Consider the following 23,825-nt stretch of genomic DNA (forward strand, 5'->3'; position numbering starts at 1 on the left):
GTCTACCATAAGGTCTGTAGATATGATCTGGATGATACTATATCAGAGGTAAAGTCTACCATAAGGTCTGTAGATATGATCCAAGATGAGACTCTATCAGAGGTAAAGTCTACCATAAGGTCTGTAGATATGATCCAAGATGAGACTCTATCAGAGGTAAAGTCTACCATAAGGTCTGTAGATATGATCATAAGATGAGACTCTATCAGAGGTAAAGTCTACCATAAGGTCTGACGGTCTGTTCTGTTGTTGTTTGGGTTTTCCATGGGATTTCACATTCAGTGTGTAGCACAGCACCCTACAGGATAGTTAGGCTGCACTGTCATCAGTCCTCAGTCCCCACACCCAGGTGGAGAGGCTTATAGAAAGAGACAGGAGAAAGAGCACCACATTGATGGGGGGACAACCTTTATTACATCACATTAGAGGCGTCCAGTGACTTCCAGTATGTGTTTAATAGCAGTGTGAGGTGGTGGTAGCAGGGAGGAGACAGTGAGAACTGATTGGCTAGGTCCTTATGGTGATGTGGTGGGAGGAGACAGTGAGAGGTGATTGGCTAGGTCCTTCTGGTGATGTGGTGGGAGGAGACAGTGAGAGGTGATTGGCTAGGTCCTTCTGGTGATGTGGTGGGAGGAGACAGTGAGAGGTGATTGGCTAGGTCCTCCTGGTGATGTGGTGGGAGGAGACAGTGAGAGGTGATTGGCTAGGTCCTCCTGGTGATGTGGTGGGAGGAGACAGTGAGAGGTGATTGGCTAGGTCCTCCTGGTGATGTTGTAGCAGGGAGGAGACAGTGAAAGGTGATTGGCTAGGTCCTTCTGGTGATGTGGTCATAGATGACGACTTGGCTGTAGAGTTCAGACTGGAGGGGCGTCCTGGACGAGTTGTCTCCAGGTGAGGCCTAATGAGGAAATAAACACCAGGTGAGGCCTAATGAAGAAATAAACACCAGGTGAGGCCTAATGAGGAAATAAACACCAGGTGAGGCCTAATGAGGAAATAAACACCAGGTGAGGCCTAATGAAGAAATAAACACCAGGTGAGGCCTACAGAGGAAATAAACACCAGGTGAGGCCTACAGAGGAAATAAACACCAGGTGAGGCCTACAGAGGAAATAAACACCAGGTGAGGCCTACAGAGGAAACAAACACCAGGTGAGGCCTACAGAGGAAACAAACACCAGGTGAGGCCTACAGAGGAAATAAACACCAGGTGAGGCCTACAGAGGAAATAAACACCAGGTGAGGCCTACAGAGGAAATAAACACCAGGTGAGGCCTACAGAGGAAATAAACACCAGGTGAGGCCTACAGAGGAAATAAACACCAGGTGAAGCCTAATGAAGAAATAAACACCAGGTGAGGCCTAATGAGGAAATAAACACCAGGTGAGGCCTAATGAAGAAATAAACACCAGGTGAGGCCTACAGAGGAAATAAACACCAGGTGAGGCCTAATGAAGAAATAAACACCAGGTGAGGCCTACAGAGGAAATAAACACCAGGTGAGGCCTACAGAGGAAATAAACACCAGGTGAGGCCTACAGAGGAAACAAACACCAGGTGAGGCCTACAGAGGAAATAAACACCAGGTGAGGCCTACAGAGGAAAGGAACACCAGGTGAGGCCTACAGAGGAAACAAACACCAGGTGAGGCCTACAGAGGAAATAAACACCAGGTGAGGCCTACAGAGGAAAGGAACACCAGGTGAGGCCTACAGATGGCAGGAACACCAGGTGAGGCCTACAGATGGCAGGAACACCAGGTGAGGCCTACAGAGGAAATAAACACCAGGTGAGGCCTAATGAAGAAATAAACACCAGGTGAGGCCTAATGAAGAAACAAACACCAGGTGAGGCCTACAGAGGAAATAAACACCAGGTGAGGCCTACAGAGGAAACAAACACCAGGTGAGGCCTACAGAGGAAACAAACACCAGGTGAGGCCTACAGAGGAAACAAACACCAGGTGAGGCCTACAGAGGAAACAAACACCAGGTGAGGCCTACAGATGGCAGGAACACCAGGTGAGGCCTACAGACGGCATGGTTAGAGGAGAAACACTGTTGGGAAATATCCACAAATCCTTTGAACTAACATCCTAGATTATTAGATTACTCAATTAACTAAATGAACTCAGCGTAATTGTTTTAGAATTTACAATGTGTTTAAAATCCAACAAGGTCCAAAAGCCAGAAACAACCTGTATCCCAGCTAGAGGATGTTATCAGACATAGCTATAGTTTTCAGAACATTCCTCTTTTTAAAGATTTGGTCGTTTCTGGGCCTGGCTAAACATATTTCCCAGGGTGACTTGGGCCCCTGCACCCAGATTACATAAGACAGTGTGAGCATGGGAGCAGCTGGGGCCCCTCCACCCAGATTACATAAGGCAGTGTGAGCATGGGAGCAGATGGGGCCCCTCCACCCAGATTACATAAGGCAGTGTGAGCATGGGAGCAGATGGGGCCCCTCCACCCAGATTACATAAAGCGGTGTGAGCATGGGAGCAGATGGGGCCCCTCCACCCAGATTACATAAGGCAGTGTGAGCATGGGAGCAGATGGGGCCCCTCCACCCAGATTACATAAGGCAGTGTGAGCATGGGAGCAGATGGGGCCCCTCCACCCAGATTACATAAGGCAGTGTGAGCATGGGAGCAGATGGGGCCCCTCCACCCAGATTACATAAGGCAGTGTGAGCATGGGAGCAGATGGGGCCCCTCCACCCAGATTACATAAGGCAGTGTGAGCATGGGAGCAGATGACATGTTACTCTGCTAAATGTATGATACATACACCTCTAAATGTCTCATACAGATTAGCTTGGTAAACTTGTATATATTCCCCTCCACCCAGATTACATAAAACAGTGTGAGCATGGGAGCAGATGGGGCCCCTCCACCCAGATTACATAAGGCAGTGTGAGCATGGGAGCAGATGGGGCCCCTCCACCCAGATTACATAAAACAGTGTGAGCATGGGAGCAGATGGGGCCCCTCCACCCAGATTACATAAAGCGGTGTGAGCATGGGAACAGCTGGGGCCCCTTCACCCAGATTACATAAAGCGGTGTGAGCATGGGAACAGCTGGGGCCCCTCCACCCAGATTACATAAAGCGGTGTGAGCATGGGAGCAGCTGGGGCCCCTTCACCCAGATTACATAAAGCAGTGTGAGCATGGGAGCAGATGGGGCCCCTCCACCCAGATTACATAAAGCGGTGTGAGCATGGGAGCAGATGGGGCCCCTCCACCCAGATTACATAAAGCGGTGTGAGCATGGGAGCAGCTGGGGCCCCTCCACCCAGATTACATAAAGCAGTGTGAGCATGGGAGCAGATGGGGCCCCTCCACCCAGATTACATAAAGCGGTGTGAGCATGGGAGCAGATGGGGCCCCTCCACCCAGATTACATAAAGCGGTGTGAGCATGGGAGCAGCTGGGGCCCCTCCACCCAGATTACATAAAGCAGTGTGAGCATGGGAGCAGATGGGGCCCCTCCACCCAGATTACATAAAGCGGTGTGAGCATGGGAGCAGATGGGGCCCCTCCACCCAGATTACATAAAGCGGTGTGAGCATGGGAGCAGATGGGGCCCCTCCACCCAGATTACATAAAGCGGTGTGAGCATGGGAACAGCTGGGGCCCCTCCACCCAGATTACATAAAGCAAAAAACAAAAATTGTCCAGTTGGGTGGATGATTCTACAATGTTTCTAATAGGGTGCAAAAACCTTTAAAGAACAGACTACATGTGATCTGGGAACCTTTAAAGAACAGACTACATGTGATCTGGGAACCTTTAAAGAACAGACTACATGTGATCTGGGAACCTTTAAAGAACAGACAACATGTGATCTGGGAACCTTTAAAGAACAGACTACATGTGATCTGGGAACCTTTAAAGAACAGACTACATGTGATATGGGAAGGTTCTTGCAACATCAGGCAAACATTCTATAATCATCACCACGGCTGGGTCTGTGCTTCGTCACGGCTGGGTCTGTGCTTCGCCACGGCTGGGTCTGTGCTTCGTCACGGCTGGGTCTGTGCTTCGTCACGGCTGGGTCTGTGCTTCGCCACGGCTGGGTCTGTGTGGGTCTGTGCTTTGTCACAGCTGGGTCTGTGCTTTGTCACGGCTGGGTCTGTGCTTTGCCACGGCTGGGTCTGTGTGGGTCTGTGCTTTGCCACGGCTGGGTCTGTGTGGGTCTGTGCTTTGTCACAGCTGGGTCTGTACTTTGCCACGGCTGGGTCTGTGCTTTGCTGGGTTGAACTGGGCTGGGTTGAGCTGGGCTGGGGCAGTGCCATGCTGTTCAGGACTGGGCTAGGTTCTGGGCATGTGGGTGGTTGCTGGTTGCTCTGTCTGGCTTCCAGGGCCTCTAGTGTTTTAATAAGCAGCCTGGTCTGCTCTACTCTGCGTTGCTCTGGTCGGAGCTGGGCGGTGCTCAACCGCAGCTGGAGCGATTTTGATTTCGCCCCTTAACAGCAGAACTCAACAACACAGCAGAACTCAATATGTCCCTAAAGCTCAGTTTGCAACTCGTTGTTCAAAATAGTTGTGCTGCTCCACAAAGCTCCTTCCCTTCCCACTCTGCCCCCAGCAGAGAGGAAAGAGATCTATGTTAACACCCAGAACTAGCAGACAGTGGATTAGGGTGGAGTTACCTTGTAGAACCCTGTTCAGTGTTTAATGACAGTCAGCAGGGGACCTAACTCTGTCTGTCTGTCAGCAGGGGACCTAACTCTGTCTGTCTGTCTGACAGTCAGCAGGGGACCTAACTCTGTCTGTCTGTCTGACAGTCAGCAGGGGACCTAACTCTGTCTGTCAGCAGGGGACCTAACTCTGTCTGTCTGTCTGACAGTCAGCAGGGGACCTAACTCTGTCTGTCTGTCTGACAGTCAGCAGGGGACCTAACTCTGTCTGTCTGTCTGACAGTCAGCAGGGGACCTAACTCTGTCTGTCAGCAGGGGACCTAACTCTGTCTGTCTGTCTGACAGTCAGCAAGGGACCTAATTCTGTCTGTCTGTCAGCAGGGGACCTAACTCTGTCTGTCTGTCTGACAGTCAGCAGGGGACCTAACTCTGTCTGTCTGTCTGACAGTCAGCAGGGGACCTAATTCTGTCTGTCTGTCAGCAGGGGACCTAACTCTGTCTGTCTGTCTGTCTGACAGTCAGCAGGGGACCTAACTCTGTCTGTCTGTCTGACAGTCAGCAGGGGACCTAACTCTGTCTGTCTGTCTGACAGTCAGCAGGGGACCTAATTCTGTCTGTCTGTCAGCAGGGGACCTAACTCTGTCTGTCTGTCTGTCTGACAGTCAGCAGGGGACCTAACTCTGTCTGTCTGTCTGACAGTCAGCAGGGGACCTAACTCTGTCTGTCTGTCTGACAGTCAGCAGGGGACCTAACTCTGTCTGTCAGCAGGGGACCTAACTCTGTCTGTCTGTCTGACAGTCAGCAGGGGACCTAACTCTGTTTGTCAGCAGGGGACCTAACTCTGTCTGTCTATCTGACAGTCAGCAGGGGACCTAACTCTGTCTGTCTGTCTGACAGTCAGCAGGGGACCTAACTCTGTTTGTCTGACAGCAGCACCATCTCTCTCTCTCTCTCTCTCTCTCTCTCTCTCTCTCTCTCTCTCTCTCTCTCTGTCTCTGTCGCTGTCTCTCTATCTGGGAAACATAGACCAGAGGAGAGCACAACACCATCACACCACATAGCCTACCTTAGGGTCCACGTTGAGAATCTTTCTGTCTGTCTTGTTCTTAAACAGCAGACCACTGGAGTTCTCAGCGATCACCTGGTAGTTAGCGCTGACATTGGACGTGGACACCTGGGTCTCCCAGTTGTAGAAGCTAGGAACAAATAGAAAGTGTTAGTTAATTAAATAATACAACTTCCTAATTGGTTTCTACAGATAATTAGTAATAGTAGTGTTATATTTATATCTATATTCTATACTAGTCATGTTGAACAGATCTATATTCTATACTAGTCATGTTGAACTGGTCTATACTAGTCATGTTGAACTGGTCTATATTCTATACTAGTCATGTTGAACAGATCTATATTCTATACTAGTCATGTTGAACTGGTCTATATTATATACTAGTCATGTTGAACAGATCTATATTCTATACTAGTCATGTTGAACAGATCTATATTCTATACTAGTCATGTTTACAGATCTATATTCTATACTAGTCATGTTGAACAGATCTATATTCTATACTAGTCATGTTGAACAGATATATATTCTATACTAGTCATGTTGAACAGATCTATATTCTATACTAGTCATGTTGAACAGATCTATATTCTATACTAGTCATGTTGAACAGATCTATATTCTATACTAGTCATGTTGAACAGATCTATATTCTATACTAGTCATGTTTACAGATCTATATTCTATACTAGTCATGTTGAACAGATCTATATTCTATACTAGTCATGTTGAACTGGTCTATATTATATACTAGTCATGTTGAACAGATCTATACTAGTCATGTTGAACAGGTTTATATTCTATACTAGTCATGTTGAACAGATCTATATTCTATACTAGTCATGTTTACAGATCTATATTCTATACTAGTCATGTTGAACAGATCTATATTCTATACTAGTCATGTTGAACCGATCTATATTCTATACTAGTCATGTTGAACAGATCTATATTCTATACTAGTCATGTTGAACTGGTCTATATTCTACACTAGTCATGTTGAACTTCTATACTAGTCATGTTGAACTGGTCTATATTCTATACTAGTCATGTTGAACAGGTTTATATTCTATACTAGTCATGTTGAACAGATCTATATTCTACACTAGTCATGTTGAACTTCTATACTAGTCATGTTGAACAGGTTTATATTCTATACTAGTCATGTTGAACTGGTCTATATTCTACACTAGTCATGTTGAACTTCTATACTAGTCATGTTGAACAGGTTTATATTCTATACTAGTCATGTTGAACTGGTCTATACTAGTCATGTTGAACAGATCTATATTCTACACTAGTCATGTTGAACTTCTATACTAGTCATGTTGAACAGGTTTATATTCTATACTAGTCATGTTGAACAGGTTTATATTCTATACTAGTCATGTTGAACTGGTCTATACTAGTCATGTTGAACAGATCTATATTCTATACTAGTCATGTTGAACTGGTCTATATTCTATACTAGTCATGTTGAACTGGTCTATACTAGTCATGTTGAACAGATCTATATTCTATACTAGTCATGTTGAACTGGTCTATACTAGTCATGTTGAACAGATCTATATTCTACACTAGTCATGTTGAACTTCTATACTAGTCATGTTGAACTTCTATACTAGTCATGTTGAACAGGTTTATATTCTATACTAGTCATGTTGAACAGGTCTATATTCTACACTAGTCATGTTGAACTTCTATACTAGTCATGTTGAACAGGTTTATATTCTATACTAGTCATGTTGAACTGGTTTATATTCTATACTAGTCATGTTGAACAGGTTTATATTCTATACTAGTCATGTTGAACTTCTATACTAGTCATGTTGAACATGTTGAACATGTTGAACATTCTATACTAGTGATAGTCTATGGTATTGACTACAGTATGTCCTGTGGAAGTGTAGATGATAGTCTATGGTATTGACTACAGCCTGTCCTGTGGAAGTGTAGATGATAGTCTATGGTATTGACTACAGCCTGTCCTGTGGAAGTGTAGATGATAGTCTATGGTATTGACTACAGTCTGTCCTGTGGAAGTGTAGATGATAGTCTATGGTATTGACTACAGCCTGTCCTGTGGAAGTGTAGATGATAGTCTATGGTATTGACTACAGTATGTCCTGTGGAAGTGTAGATGATAGTCTATGGTATTGACTACAGCCTGTCCTGTGGAAGTGTAGATGATAGTCTATGGTATTGACTACAGCCTGTCCTGTGGAAGTGTAGATGATAGTCTATGGTATTGACTACAGTATGTCCTGTGGAAGTGTAGATGATAGTCTATGGTATTGACTACAGCCTGTCCTGTGGAAGTGTAGATGATAGTCTATGGTATTGACTACAGCCTGTCCTGTGGAAGTGTAGATGATAGTCTATGGTATTGACTACAGTATGTCCTGTGGAAGTGTAGATGATAGTCTATGGTATTGACTACAGTATGTCATGTGGAAGTGTAGATGATAGTCTATGGTATTGACTACAGCCTGTCCTGTGGAAGTGTAGATGATAGTCTATGGTATTGACTACAGTATGTCATGTGGAAGTGTAGATGATAGTCTATGGTATTGACTACAGCCTGTCCTGTGGAAGTGTAGATGATAGTCTATGGTATTGACTACAGCCTGTCCTGTGGAAGTGTAGATGATAGTCTATGGTATTGACTACAGCCTGTCCTGTGGAAGTGTAGATGATAGTCTATGGTATTGACTACAGCCTGTCCTGTGGAAGTGTAGATGATAGTCTATGGTATTGACTACAGCCTGTCCTGTGGAAGTGTAGATGATAGTCTATGGTATTGACTACAGCCTGTCCTGTGGAAGTGTAGATGATAGTCTATGGTATTGACTACAGCCTGTCCTGTGGAAGTGTAGATGATAGTCTATGGTATTGACTACAGCCTGTCCTGTGGAAGTGTAGATGATAGTCTATGGTATTGACTACAGCCTGTCCTGTGGAAGTGTAGATGATAGTCTATGGTATTGACTACAGCCTGTCCTGTGGAAGTGTAGATGATAGTCTATGGTATTGACTACAGTCTGTCCTGTGGAAGTGTAGATGATAGTCTATGGTATTGACTACAGCCTGTCCTGTGGAAGTGTAGATGATAGTCTATGGTATTGACTACAGCCTGTCCTGTGGAAGTGTAGATGATAGTCTATGGTATTGACTACAGCCTGTCCTGTGGAAGTGTAGATGATAGTCTATGGTATTGACTACAGTCTGTCCTGTGGAAGTGTAGATGATAGTCTATGGTATCGACTACAGCCTGTCCTGTGGAAGTGTAGATGATAGTCTATGGTATTGACTACAGCCTGTCCTGTGGAAGTGTAGATGATAGTCTATGGTATTGACTACAGCCTGTCCTGTGGAAGTGTAGATGATAGTCTATGGTATTGACTACAGCCTGTCCTGTGGAAGTGTAGATGATAGTCTATGGTATCGACTACAGCCTGTCCTGTGGAAGTGTAGATGATAGTCTATGGTATTGACTACAGCCTGTCCTGTGGAAGTGTAGATGATAGTCTATGGTATCGACTACAGCCTGTCCTGTGGAAGTGTAGATGATAGTCTATGGTATTGACTACAGCCTGTCCTGTGGAAGTGTAGATGATAGTCTATGGTATTGACTACAGTCTGTCATGTGGAAGTGTAGATGATAGTCTATGGTATTGACTACAGCCTGTCCTGTGGAAGTGTAGATGATAGTCTATGGTATTGACTACAGCCTGTCCTGTGGAAGTGTAGATGATAGTCTATGGTATTGACTACAGCCTGTCCTGTGGAAGTGTAGATGATAGTCTATGGTATCGACTACAGCCTGTCCTGTGGAAGTGTAGATGATAGTCTATGGTATTGACTACAGCCTGTCCTGTGGAAGTGTAGATGATAGTCTATGGTATTGACTACAGCCTGTCCTGTGGAAGTGTAGATGATAGTCTATGGTATTGACTACAGTCTGTCATGCCAAAGTGTAGATGATAGTCTATGGTATTGACTACAGCCTGTCCTGTGGAAGTGTAGATGATAGTCTATGGTATTGACTACAGCCTGTCCTGTGGAAGTGTAGATGATAGTCTATGGTATTGACTACAGCCTGTCCTGTGGAAGTGTAGATGATAGTCTATGGTATTGACTACAGCCTGTCCTGTGGAAGTGTAGATGATAGTCTATGGTATTGACTACAGCCTGTCCTGTGGAAGTGTAGATGATAGTCTATGGTATCGACTACAGCCTGTCATGTGGAAGTGTAGATGATAGTCTATGGTATTGACTACAGCCTGTCCTGTGGAAGTGTAGATGATAGTCTATGGTATCGACTACAGCCTGTCATGTGGAAGTGTAGATGATAGTCTATGGTATTGACTACAGTCTGTCCTGTGGAAGTGTAGATGATAGTCTATGGTATTGACTACAGCCTGTCATGCCAAAGTGTAGATGATAGTCTATGGTATTGAGTACAGTCTGTCATGCCAAAGTGTAGATGATAGTCTATGGTATTGAGTACAGTCTGTCCTGTGGAAGGGGAAGTCCGGCCACTACCTAGTTCTGCTCTCCTACGTCTGACTTCCCCGCCACCAGTTACGCACCCCTTTCCACTATGGTATTGACTACAGCCTGTCCTGTGGAAGTGTAGATGATAGTCTATGGTATTGACTACAGCCTGTCCTGTGGAAGTGTAGATGATAGTCTATGGTATTGACTACAGCCTGTCCTGTGGAAGTGTAGATGATAGTCTATGGTATTGACTACAGCCTGTCCTGTGGAAGTGTAGATGATAGTCTATGGTATTGACTACAGCCTGTCCTGTGGAAGTGTAGATGATAGTCTATGGTATTGACTACAGCCTGTCCTGTGGAAGTGTAGATGATAGTCTATGGTATTGACTACAGCCTGTCCTGTGGAAGTGTAGATGATAGTCTATGGTATTGACTACAGCCTGTCCTGTGGAAGTGTAGATGATAGTCTATGGTATTGACTACAGCCTGTCCTGTGGAAGTGTAGATGATAGTCTATGGTATTGACTACAGCCTGTCCTGTGGAAGTGTAGATGATAGTCTATGGTATTGACTACAGCCTGTCCTGTGGAAGTGTAGATGATAGTCTATGGTATTGACTACAGCCTGTCCTGTGGAAGTGTAGATGATAGTCTATGGTATTGACTACAGCCTGTCCTGTGGAAGTGTAGATGATAGTCTATGGTATTGACTACAGCCTGTCCTGTGGAAGTGTAGATGATAGTCTATGGTATTGACTACAGCCTGTCCTGTGGAAGTGTAGATGATAGTCTATGGTATTGACTACAGCCTGTCCTGTGGAAGTGTAGATGATAGTCTATGGTATTGACTACAGCCTGTCCTGTCCATTTATTAATTAAATGTATTCACTCCGTGAACTTGCTTTCCGCCTCTCAGCGTACATCGTTACAATAGGAGAGAAAGGCCACCTTGCAATCTGAGCGGAGGCATTCAACATTTTGAAACTATTTCATCGTTTTTACTTTCCCCAGAGGGTTCTACATGTAACCGAAAAGAGTTCTACCTGGAACGTAAAAGGGTTTTCCAACGGGAACAGCAGAAGAACCCTTTTGGAACCCTTTTTGTCTAAGAGTGTAGGAGGGTTGGGGGAATTAGAGAAGCTAAAAAATAAAAAAAATGGGACCCCCAAAAATACGTCTCTCTCTAACTTCATGAAAGTTCAGATTCCAGAGACATCTGCTTCCACTGAAGGGTTTTCTAACTTCCCCTGTCAGCATTCTGAGTGACAGGCAGGCTGTGTCCCATATGGCACCCTGTACCCCATAGGGCTCTGGTCTAAAGCACTGCACTATACAGGGAGCCATTTGGAAGGCATCCCCAGTCTGATGTTGCAGTAAAGACAGGAAGCAGAGACAGTCTCTGTGACAGGGACCTTCACCATCCAAATCTTGCAGGGCCACCGTACACACGATACACTTGACGCAGGAAAGCATTAGGTAAGACAGGACGACCAGAGGCCTTCAGCTGCAGTCGGCTGTGTAAGTGCAGACAGAGCACTGCCAACAGAGTAACACAGCCTAGCTAGCCTCCGTTCAGAATAGACTGTTGCAATGTTCCAATTATAAAACAACAGACTGAGGTTTAACCCACTTTCACCACCGATGGTGTCCTTTTCCAGATATTAAAAGAAAACTAGATGGTAATTTTCCACGAAGAAAAATTGGTGGGGCTTTAACTAGTATTTTTGTGGTAGTAGAAGAACTTCCACATGTCTTTACTTAAGCCAAGCAGTAGTGATTGGTAGTAGATATTGCTGTTCTGATTTTAGATTTGAATAGCAGAGAAGTAGACCAAGAGGTCAAGGTAGAGCTGACTAGTGGCCAAAGTCCCGATGTTTACACATGGTCTCATACGGCAGGGTAGCCTAGTGGTTACAAACGTTGGACTAATGTAATTGTCTGAATCACTTCCAATCCCCCATATATATTTTTGCAATATATATATATATATATATATACACAGTGGCAAGAAGAAAAAAAGTATGTGAACCCTTTGGTATTACTCTGGATTTCTGCATAAATTGGTCACAACAATAGACAAACACAGTCTGCTTATTCAACTAATAACACACAGATTATTGTATTTTTCTTGTCTATATTGAATACATCATTTAAAAACTCACAGTGTAGGTTGGAAAAAGTATGTGAACCCCTAGGCTAATGACTTCTCCAAAAGTGGAGATTGGAGTCAGGAGTCAGCTAACCTGGAGTCCAATCAATGAGATGAGACTGGAGATGTTGGTTAGATGTTGGTTAGAGTTGCCCTGCCCTATCTTGTTTTCACAAGAAGCAGTGACTGATGTGAACCATACCTCAGACAAAAGAGATCTCAGAAGACCCAAGACTAAGACTTGTTGACTTGTATAAAGGAAAGGGATACAACAGTGTCTCTAAAAGCCTTGATGTTTATCAGTCCCACGGTAAGACAAATTGTCTATAAATGGAGAAAGTTCAGCACTGTTGCTAGGACTGGCCTTCCTTTAAAGATGACTGCAAGAGCACCGTGCAGAATGCTCAATGAGGTTAAGAAGAATCCTAGAGTGTCAGCTAAAGACTTACAGAAATCTCTGGAACATGCTAACAGCTCTGTTGACGAGTCTACGATACGTAGATACTAAACAAGAATGGTGTTCATGGGAGGACACCACGGAAGAAGCCACTGCTGACCAAAAAAAAAACATTGCTGCACGTCTGAAGTTCGCAAAAGAGCACCTGGATGTTTCACAGCGCTACTGGCAAAATATACTGTGGACAGATTAAACTACAGTTGAGTTGTATGGAAGGAACACACAACACTATGTGTGGAGGAAGAAAGGCACACCAACATCAAATCCTCATCCCAACTGTAAAGTATGGTGGAGGGAGAATCATGGTTTGGGGCTGCTTTGCTGCCTTAGGGCCTGGACAGCATGCTATCATCGATGGAAAAATGAATTCCGAAGTTTATCAAGACATTTTGCAGGAGAATGTAAGGCTATCTGTTTGCCACATGAAGCTCAACAGAAGTTGGGTGATGCAACAGGACAACGACCAAAAACACAGAAGAAAATCAACAACAGAATGGCTTCAACAGAAGAAAATACACCTTCTGGAGTGGCCCAGTCAGAGTCCTGACCTCAACCCGATTGAGATGCAGTGTGCATGACCTCAAGACAGCAGTTCACACCAGACGTCACAAGAATATTTCTGAACTGAAACAGTTTTGTAAAGAGGAATGGTCCAAACTTCCTCCTGACCGCTGTGCAGGTCCGATCCGCAACTACAGAAAATGTTTGGTTGTGGTTATGGCTTCCAAAGGAGGGTCAACCAGTTATTAAATCCAGGGGTTCACATACTTTTCCCACCCTGCACTGTGAATGTTTACACGGTGTGTTCAATAAAGACATGAAAACGTATAATTGTTTGTGTGTTATTAGTTTAAGCAGACTGTGGTTGTCTATTGTTGTGACCTAGATGAAGTTCAGATCACATTTTATGACCAGTTTATGCAGAAATCCAGATAATTCCAAAGGGTTCACATACTTTTATTGCCACTGTATATACAGTATATACATACACATATACACATATACACATATACATATATACATATATATACATATACATATCTTTAAAAAAATATACATTTTCCTTTATTACTTTCTAACCCTCCCCCCCCCCCCCCCCCTAATTGGAGTAAACCAATGAACAATGAGACTTAGGCTTCTACTTGCAACTTATACAGACTATAAACATTTTACAGACACAATGCATTTTACAATCATTTTATTTGGTTTGTTTTAACTCCTGTCCTTCCTCTATCCTCAACCTCTCTCATCTAATACTGATGTCCTTCCTCTACCCTCAACCTCTCTCATCTATTACTGATGTCCTTCCTCTACCCTCAACCTCTATTACTGATGTCCTTCCTCTACCCTCAACCATCTATTACTGATGTCCTTCCTCTACCCTCAACCTCTCTCATCTATTACTGATGTCCTTCCTCTACCCTCAACCTCTCTCATCTATTACTGATGTCCTTCCTCTACCCTCAACCTCTCCCATCTATTACTGATGTCCTTCCTCTACCCTCAACCTCTCCCATCTATTACTGATGTCCTTCCTCTACGCTCTCCCATCTATTACTGATGTCCTTCCTCTACCCTCAACCATCTATTACTGTTGTCCTTCCTCTACCCTCAACCATCTATTACTGATGTCCTTCCTCTACCCTCAACCTCTCCCATCTATTACTGATGTCCTTCCTCTACCCTCAACCATCTATTACTGATGTCCTTCCTCTACCCTCTCCCATCTATTACTGATGTCCTTCCTCTACCCTCAACCTCTCCCATCTATTACTGATGTCCTTCCTCTACCCTCAACCATCTAATACTGATGTCCTTCCTCTACCCTCAACCTCTCCCATCTATTACTGATGTCCTTCCTCTACCCCCAACCATCTATTACTGATGTCCTTCCTCTACCCTCATCCTCTCCCATCTATTACGGATGTTCTTCCTCTACCCTCAACCATCTAATACTGATGTCCTTCCTCTACCCTCAACCATCTAATACTGATGTCCTTCCTCTACCCTCAACCTCTCCCATCTATTACTGATGTCCTTCCTCTACCCTCAACCATCTAATACTGATGTACTTCCTCTACCCTCAACCTCTCCCATCTATTACGGATGTTCTTCCTCTACCCTCAACCATCTAATACTGATGTCCTTCCTCTACCCTCAACCATCTATTACTGATGTCCTTCCTCTACCCTCAACCATCTATTACTGATGTCCTTCCTCTACCCTAAACCATCTATTACTGATGTCCTTCCTCTACCCTCAACCATCTATTACTGTTGTCCTTCCTCCACCCTCAACCATCTATTACTGATGTCCTTCCTCTACCCTCAACCTCTCCCATCTATTACTGATGTCCTTCCTCTACCCTCAACCATCTAATACTGATGTCCTTCCTCTACCCTCAACCTCTCCCATCTATTACGGATGTTCTTCCTCTACCCTCAACCATCTAATACTGATGTCCTTCCTCTACCCTCAACCATCTATTACTGATGTCCTTCCTCTACCCTCAACCATCTATTACTGATGTCCTTCCTCTACCCTCAACCATCTATTACTGATGTCCTTCCTCTACCCTCAACCTCTCCCATCTAATACTGATGTCCTTCCTCTACCCTCAACCTCTCCCATCTATTACTGATGTCCTTCCTCTACCCTCAACCATCTATTACGGATGTTCTTCCTCTACCCTCAACCATCTATTACTGATGTCCTTCCTCAACCCTCAACCTCTTCCATCTATTACTGATGTCCTTCCTCTACCCTCAAACATCTATTACTGATGTCCTTCCTCTACCCTCAACCTCTCCCATCTATTACTGATGTCCTTCCTCTACCCTCAACCATCTATTACTGATGTCCTTCCTCTACCCTCAATCTCTCCCATCTATTACGGATGTTCTTCCTCTACCCTCAACCATCTAATACTGATGTCCTTCCTCTACCCTCAACCATCTATTACTGATGTCCTTCCTCTACCCTCAACCATCTATTACTGATGTCCTTCCTCTACCCTCAACCATCTATTACTGATGTCCTTCCTCTACCCTCAACCTCTCCCATCTATTACTGATGTCCTTCCTCTACCCTCAACCATCTATTACGGATGTTCTTCCTCTACCCTCAACCATCTATTACTGATGTCCTTCCTCAACCCTCAACCTCTTCCATCTATTACTGATGTCCTTCCTCTACCCTCAAACATCTATTACTGATGTCCTTCCTCTACCCTCAACCTCTCCCATCTATTACTGATGTCCTTCCTCTACCCTCAACCATCTATTACTGATGTCCTTCCTCTACCCTCAACCATCTATTACTGATGTCCTTCCTCAACCCTCAACCTCTCCCATCTATTACTGATGTCCTTCCTCTACCCTCAACCATCTATTACTGATGTCCTTCCTCAACCCTCAACCTCTTCCATCTATTACTGATGTCCTTCCTCTACCCTCAAACATCTATTACTGATGTCCTTCCTCTACCCTCAACCTCTCCCATCTATTACTGATGTCCTTCCTCTACCCTCAACCATCTATTACTGATGTCCTTCCTCTACCCTCAACCATCTATTACTGATGTCCTTCCTCTACCCTCAACCTCTCCCATCTATTAATGATGTCCTTCCTCTACCCTCAACCATCTAATACTGATGTCCTTCCTTTACCCTCAACCTCTCCCATCTATTACTGATGTCCTTCCTCTACCCTCAACCTCTCCCATCTATTACTGATGTCCTTCCTCTACCCTCAACCATCTATTACTGATGTCCTTCCTCAACCCTCAACCAACTATTACTGATGTCCTCCCTCTACCCTCAACCTCTCCCATCTATTACTGATGTCCTTCCTCTACCCTCAACCTCTCCCATCTATTACTGATGTCCTTCCTCTACCCTCAACCTCTCCCATCTATTACTGATGTCCATACGGTTTGATTTATATTTGCCAAATCTTTTACATTAGTTATCTTGTTATTAGTCCCACCCTTCCACTCCATTCAACCCCTCCCATCTATCTCTTAACACCATCTAGTCCCACCCTACCCTCAACCATCTATTACTGATGTCCTTCCTCTACCCTCAACCTCTCCCATCTATTAATGATGTCCTTCCTCTACCCTCAACCATCTAATACTGATGTCCTTCCTTTACCCTCAACCTCTCCCATCTATTACTGATGTCCTTCCTCTACCCTCAACCTCTCCCATCTATTACTGATGTCCTTCCTCTACCCTCAACCATCTATTACTGATGTCCTTCCTCAACCCTCAACCAACTATTACTGATGTCCTTCCTCTACCCTCAACCTCTCCCATCTATTACTGATGTCCTTCCTCTACCCTCAACCTCTCCCATCTATTACTGATGTCCATACGGTTTGATTTATATTTGCCAAATCTTTTACATTAGTTATCTTGTTATTAGTCCCACCCTTCCACTCCATTCAACCCCTCCCATCTATCTCTTAACACCATCTAGTCCCACCCTTCCACTCCATTCAACCCCTCCCATCTATCTCTTTACACCATCTAGTCCCACCCTTCCACTCCATTCAACCCCTCCCATCTATCTCTTAACACCATCTAGTCCCACCCTTCCACTCCATTCAACCCCTCCAATCTATCTCTTAACACCATCTAGTCCCACACTTCAGCTCCATTCAACCCCTCCCATCTATCTCTTAACACCATCTAGTCCCACCCTTCCACTCCATTCAACCCCTCCCATCTATCTCTTAACACCATCTAGTCCCACCCTTCCACTCCATTCAACCCCTCCCATCTATCTCTTTACACCATCTAGTCCCACCCTTCCACTCCATTCAACCCCTCCCATCTATCTCTTAACACCATCTAGTCCCACCCTTCCACTCCATTCAACCCCTTCCATCTATCTCTTAACACCATCTAGTCCCACCCTTCCACTCCATTCAACCCCTCCCATCTATCTCTTAACACCATCCAGTCCCTTCCACTCCATTCAACCCCTCCCATCTATCTCTTAACACCATCCAGTCCCTTCCACTCCATTCAACCCCTCCCATCTATCTCTTAACACCATCCAGTCCCTTCAGCTCCATTCAACCCCTCCCATCTATCTCTTTACACCATCCAGTCCCTTCCACTCCATTCAACCCCTCCCATCTATCTCTTAACACCATCCAGTCCCTTCCACTCCATTCAACCCCTCCCATCTATCTCTTTACACCATCCAGTCCCTTCAGCTCCATTCAACCCCTCCCATCTATCTCTTAACACCATCCAGTCCCTTCAGCTCCATTCAACCCCTCCCATCTATCTCTTAACACCATCCAGTCCCTTCAGCTCCATTCAACCCCTCCCATCTATCTCTTAACACCATCCAGTCCCTTCAGCTCCATTCAACCCCTCCCATCTATCTCTTAACACCATCCAGTCCCTTCAGCTCCATTCAACCCCTCCCATCTATCTCTTAACACCATCCAGTCCCTTCAGCTCCATTCAACCACTCCCATCTATCTCTTAACACCATCCAGTCCCTTCAGCTCCATTCAACCACTCCCATCTATCTCTTAACACCATCCAGTCCCTTCAGCTCCATTCAACCCCTCCCATCTATCTCTTAACACCATCCAGTCCCTTCAGCTCCATTCAACCCCTCCCATCTATCTCTTAACACCATCTAGTCCCACCCTTCAGCTCCATTCAACCCCTCCCATCTATCTCTTAACACCATCTAGTCCCACCCTTCATCTCCATTCAACCCCTCCCATCTATCTCTTAACACCATCCAGTCCCTTCCACTCCATTCAACCCCTCCCATCTATCTCTTTACACCATCCAGTCCCTTCAGCTCCATTCAACCCCTCCCATCTATCTCTTAACACCATCCAGTCCCTTCAGCTCCATTCAACCCCTCCCATCTATCTCTTAACACCATCCAGTCCCTTCAGCTCCATTCAACCCCTCCCATCTATCTCTTAACACCATCCAGTCCCTTCAGCTCCATTCAACCCCTCCCATCTATCTCTTAACACCATCCAGTCCCTTCAGCTCCATTCAACCACTCCCATCTATCTCTTAACACCATCCAGTCCCTTCAGCTCCATTCAACCCCTCCCATCTATCTCTTTACACCATCCAGTCCCTTCAGCTCCATTCAACTCCTCCCATCTATCTCTTAACACCATCTAGTCCCACCCTTCAGCTCCATTCAACCCCTCCCATCTATCTCTTAACGCCATCTAGTCCCACACTTCATCTCCATTCAACCCCTCCCATCTATCTCTTAACGCCATCTAGTCCCACCCTTCATCTCCATTCAACCCCTCCCATCTATCTCTTAACACCATCCAGCCCCTTCAGCTCCATTCAACCCCTCCCATCTATCTCTTAACACCATCCAGTCCCTTCAGCTCCATTCAACCCCTCCCATCTATCTCTTAACACCATCCAGTCCCTTCAGCTCCATTCAACCCCTCCCATCTATCTCTTAACACCATCCAGTCCTTTCAGCTCCATTCAACCCCTCCCATCTATCTCTTAACACCATCCAGTCCCTTCAGCTCCATTCAACCACTCCCATCTATCTCTTAACACCACCCAGTCCCTTCAGCTCCATTCAACCCCTCCCATCTATCTCTTAACACCATCCAGTCCCTTCAGCTCCATTCAACTCCTCCCATCTATCTCTTAACACCATCTAGTCCCACCCTTCCACTCCATTCAACCCCTCCCATCTATCTCTTAACACCATCTAGTCCCACCCTTCCACTCCATTCAACCCCTCCCATCTATCTCTCAACACCATCCATATTGGATTTCTATTTGCCATATATTTTTCAACTGTGTTGTGAGGTTTCACAAAAGTTCTGAACTTTTCTATTCTCATAGTTTCTACAGATTTTAAATTAACATTTTTGCTAAAAGTATGATTATATTATTGATCGATTGACTAATTATTTCCAGATCACCCAGTAGTGTTATTTGCAGGGTTAGCACCAGGTAAATAGTACAATTATTCAGCCATTCCCGGAGCTGTGACCAAAAAACAAGCTACATACAGTATGGACAGTACCAAAACAAATTATCTAATGATTCTGTCTCTTTGCAGTAACGTCTGCAGAGCTGGGAAGGTTGTATCCCCCATATAAATAACATTATATTGGTTGCCAGAATTTTTTATGATAAATTTAAATAGAAAAATGTGAAGTTTTGAATCCGGTGTCGTTTTCCGTATCAGTTCATAAACCATTTGCCATGGAATCGGTATGTCAAGAATCTCTTCCCAACTATTTTGCAATCTATATGGCACAGCTGTCAGTGTTTTGGTCCTTACATGAAACTGGTATACTTTTCTTATTTATCAGAACAGAGAAGCTCCTTACTTTTTCCTCCTTTCACTCTCCTCTTCCATTTTTGCCATAACGCTGCAATTAGTTGGTTGTCATTTTGGGTAGAGCAGACATTTCCATATGTCTGTGTTAGCTGCATGTGTGACATAAATCCACCAGTCCTATTTATGATATAATTTATGAAGATTATAATATATTTTTATTAAATTCAAAAACAAATGTTTATTTGTATTGATCAATTAGTATATTTCAGTTTAACCACAATATTGGTTGTATTATTTGTTCTGTCTTTTCTGGTAGATTAAACTGAAATGGCAACCAACTTTCTAGGAATTGTTTTAAAAATAACGATATTTGGGAGATGATTTTCTTTTCGGAATATTTGGGAAAAGGGCCATTCTTGAACATAGGGTGAGACATTCTTACTGATTTGCCTGAGAACCTGTTTGGATTTAAGTTGAACTTTTGTATGACTGATGCCTTTAGTGAGAGGTCTAATGCTTTAATATTTAATCATTTCTGCCCTCTGAATTCATATTCATTATATAAATAGGCCATTTAATTTTGTCTTGCTTGCCGTTCCAAATAAAATGGAATATTTTTTTCTCATATAATTTAAAAAACTGTTCGCTAGGTGTAGGCAAGACAATAAGCAAATAGATAAACTGGGATATGACTGGAGCAAATAATGGTAAACTGGGATATGACTAAAGATTTAATCAGGGTAAAATGGGATATGACTAAAGAGTTAATCAGGGTAAACTGGGATATGACTAAAGAGTTAATCAGGGTAAAATGGGATACGACTAAAGAGTTAATCAGGGTAAAATGGGATACGACTAAAGAGTTAATCAGGGTAAACTGGGATACGACTAAAGAGTTAATCAGGGTAAAATGGGATATGACTAAAGAGTTAATCAGGGTAAACTGGGATACGACTAAAGAGTTAATCAGGGTAAACTGGGATACGACTAAAGAGTTAATCAGGGTAAAATGGGATATGACTAAAGAGTTAATCAGGGTAAACTGGGATACGACTAAAGAGTTAATCAGGGTAAACTGGGATATGACTAAAGAGTTAATCAGGGTAAAATGGGATACGACTAAAGAGTTAATCAGGGTAAACTGGGATATGACTAAAGAGTTAATCAGGGTAAACTGGGATACAACTAAAGAGTTAATCAGGGTAAACTGGGATATGACTAAAGAGTTAATCAGGGTAAACTGGGATACGACTAAAGAGTTAATCAGGGTAAACTGGGATATGACTAAAGAGTTAATCAGGGTAAAATGGGATACGACTAAAGAGTTAATCAGGGTAAACTGGGATATGACTAAAGAGTTAATCAGGGTAAACTGGGATACGACTAAAGAGTTAATCAGGGTAAACTGGGATATGACTAAAGAGTTAATCAGGGTAAACTGGGATACGACTAAAGAGTTAATCAGGGTGATTTGACCACAAACAGAAAGGTATTTACCTTTCTATGGTAGCAAGATCTGATCTATTTTTTGCTAACGTTCTATAAAAATGTATTGGAGTGAGATCATTTATTTCAGGATATACAGAGTATGTCCACATCCCCGTCAGACCATTTTATTGGAAAACAAATGTAAAAGTTGTACTTTTTTGCAATCTAATACGTAATATGGTGCCCTGATCATAGTTCAGTTGTAATCAATAAACAAAATCTAGATCCTCTATGAGGCTGTGGAGGGATTTGAATTGTGATATTATTGTTTGATCTGATTTTAATAGCTAACATTTCAATGACAATAATAAATAGCTATGCCGATAGTGGACAACCTTGTTTTACTCCTCAACGGTTTCAAACTTTCTGAGAAGTAGCCATTATTTACTATTTCACAGCTAGGGTTACTATAATTGATTTTAAACCCATTTTATAAGAGATTCTACAAAATTGAAATCTTCCAGGCATTTATATAAACTCCAGTTGTACTTTATCAAAGGCCTTTTCAAAGTCAGCTTTGAATACCAGGCCTGGTTCCCCAGATGTTTCATAGTGTTCCATTGTTTCCAGTACTTTCCTTATATTATCTCCAATGTATAGTCCATGTAAAAAACCTGTCTGGTTAGAATGAATAATGTCCGACAATACCTTATTTTTAAAATATTTTTTTCTCGTTTTCGTTGTTGTTGGTAGTTACAGTCTTGTCCCATTGCTGCAACTCCAGTATGGACTCGGGTGAGTCGATGGTCGAGAGCCGTGTGTCCTCCGAAACATGACCTCGCCAAACCGCACTGCTTTTTGACACAATGCTTGCTTACCCCGAAAGCCAGCCACGCCAATGTTTCAGAGGAAACACCGTACACCTGGCAAACGTGTCAGCATGCACTGCATCCAGACAGCCTGGGATTGAACCAGGATCTGTACTGATGCAGCTAGCACTGCATCAGCCTTAGACCGCTACGCCACTCGGGAGGCCTGACAGTATCTTTTTAATTCTATGCGCTATACATTTCGCTAGAATTTTTGCATCACAACACTGAAGTGTAAGGGGCCTCTATTTTTTTTATGGACTGGATCTTTATATTTACCGACTTGGATCCTGTTTCAGTAATAATGAAATCAGACCTTGTTGAGTGTCTGATAATCTACCGTTTATATAGGAGTGGTTAAAACATGCTAATAACCACAGAACCAATGAGTACAACCACAAACCTCCACTGGTATGTCATCCAGCCCTGGAGTTTTCCCAGACTTAAAGGCTTTAATAGCATCAAGAACCTCCTCCTCTGTAATTTGGCTTCACATGAGTCTTTTTGTACGGCTGGTAATTTTACATTATTAACAGATTTTTTTTTGTGTCAAAAGTTACATTGTTTACAGTAGTTGTGTGGTCAATATTTGAGCAATTGTGGTCAGTAGTTGTGGTCAACAGTTGTGTTGTTGTGGTCAGTAGTTGTGTGGTTGTGGTCAGTGGCTAAACTACAGTGGCTAAACTACAGTTGTTACTGAAAGAAGTGCGATGAGAAGCGATCGGGTGAACTATGAAGCGAGTGAAATAACACAGCTTCGCTCTATCCAATCAGAGCAGCACGATCAACGTACAGCCCGCCCTTTTCTTTACAGACAGGCAAACTATCCAGTTATTTAGAGCTTGAGGCGTGATCTTGAGAAGGAGGAGGAGGAAGCTTGTGAGCATTAGAAACCTTCTCTGTTTCTAATGCTCATTCCAGGTCGTCCAGAACGGGGAAGCCACAGTTGCCTTAGCAGGCTCCCTCCCTCCATGCCTAAAACCAGTGTGAGAAACATGCTAACAAATGTTTGTGCTATGAAACTAAATAAATACCGCACCCTGACCCACAAAACAGCTTTGGTAGATTCATGACATTGTTGTCAGACAAAGCAAGGACAGTGAACTTTGATACGTGATGTAGTTTAATTGGAATTTGCAGCTGTTGTTGGTAAGCAATGAATCTGCTAGCTTCTGACTTGACTTACTGCGTCTACACTGACCAAAAATATAAACGCAGCATGCAACAATTTCAAAGCAGAGAAGTAGGAAGATTTCACACACTACGTTTTTTGTCTGACTTGTTGGAGTGGTCAAAACGGCAGTTTGGAAAAAGTTAGGAAAAACTATGTTAATGCGGTTACTAAAACAACTGTATCGTTAGATACGTAGCAGCTGTTTCTGTCTAA

General features: G+C 43.7%; 1 protein-coding gene across 4 annotated transcripts in view; it reads right to left on the reverse strand.

Annotated features, from left to right (window-relative positions):
- Window positions 1-391: 391 nt before the first annotated feature.
- The window catches only part of cfap299 (cilia and flagella associated protein 299), a 279,169-nt gene continuing 255,735 nt past the window's right edge, over window positions 392-23,825 (reverse strand). For all 4 annotated transcript variants that reach the window (XR_016496474.1, XR_016496473.1, XM_090236841.1 and 1 more), the window contains 2 exons: window positions 5,714-5,843; window positions 392-898 (listed from right to left, as the gene is read on the reverse strand). Coding sequence is in view for 2 of the 4 variants with exons in the window: in XM_090236841.1 (XP_090092967.1) it covers window positions 806-898; window positions 5,714-5,843 (223 nt within the window). In the remaining 2 variants the exon portion in view is untranslated. The remainder of the gene's footprint in view (window positions 899-5,713; window positions 5,844-23,825) is intronic.

Source organism: Oncorhynchus mykiss, chromosome 6 (genome assembly GCF_057628025.1).
Source record: "Oncorhynchus mykiss isolate SJ-2025 chromosome 6, ASM5762802v1, whole genome shotgun sequence".
Taxonomy (NCBI): domain Eukaryota; kingdom Metazoa; phylum Chordata; class Actinopteri; order Salmoniformes; family Salmonidae; genus Oncorhynchus; species Oncorhynchus mykiss.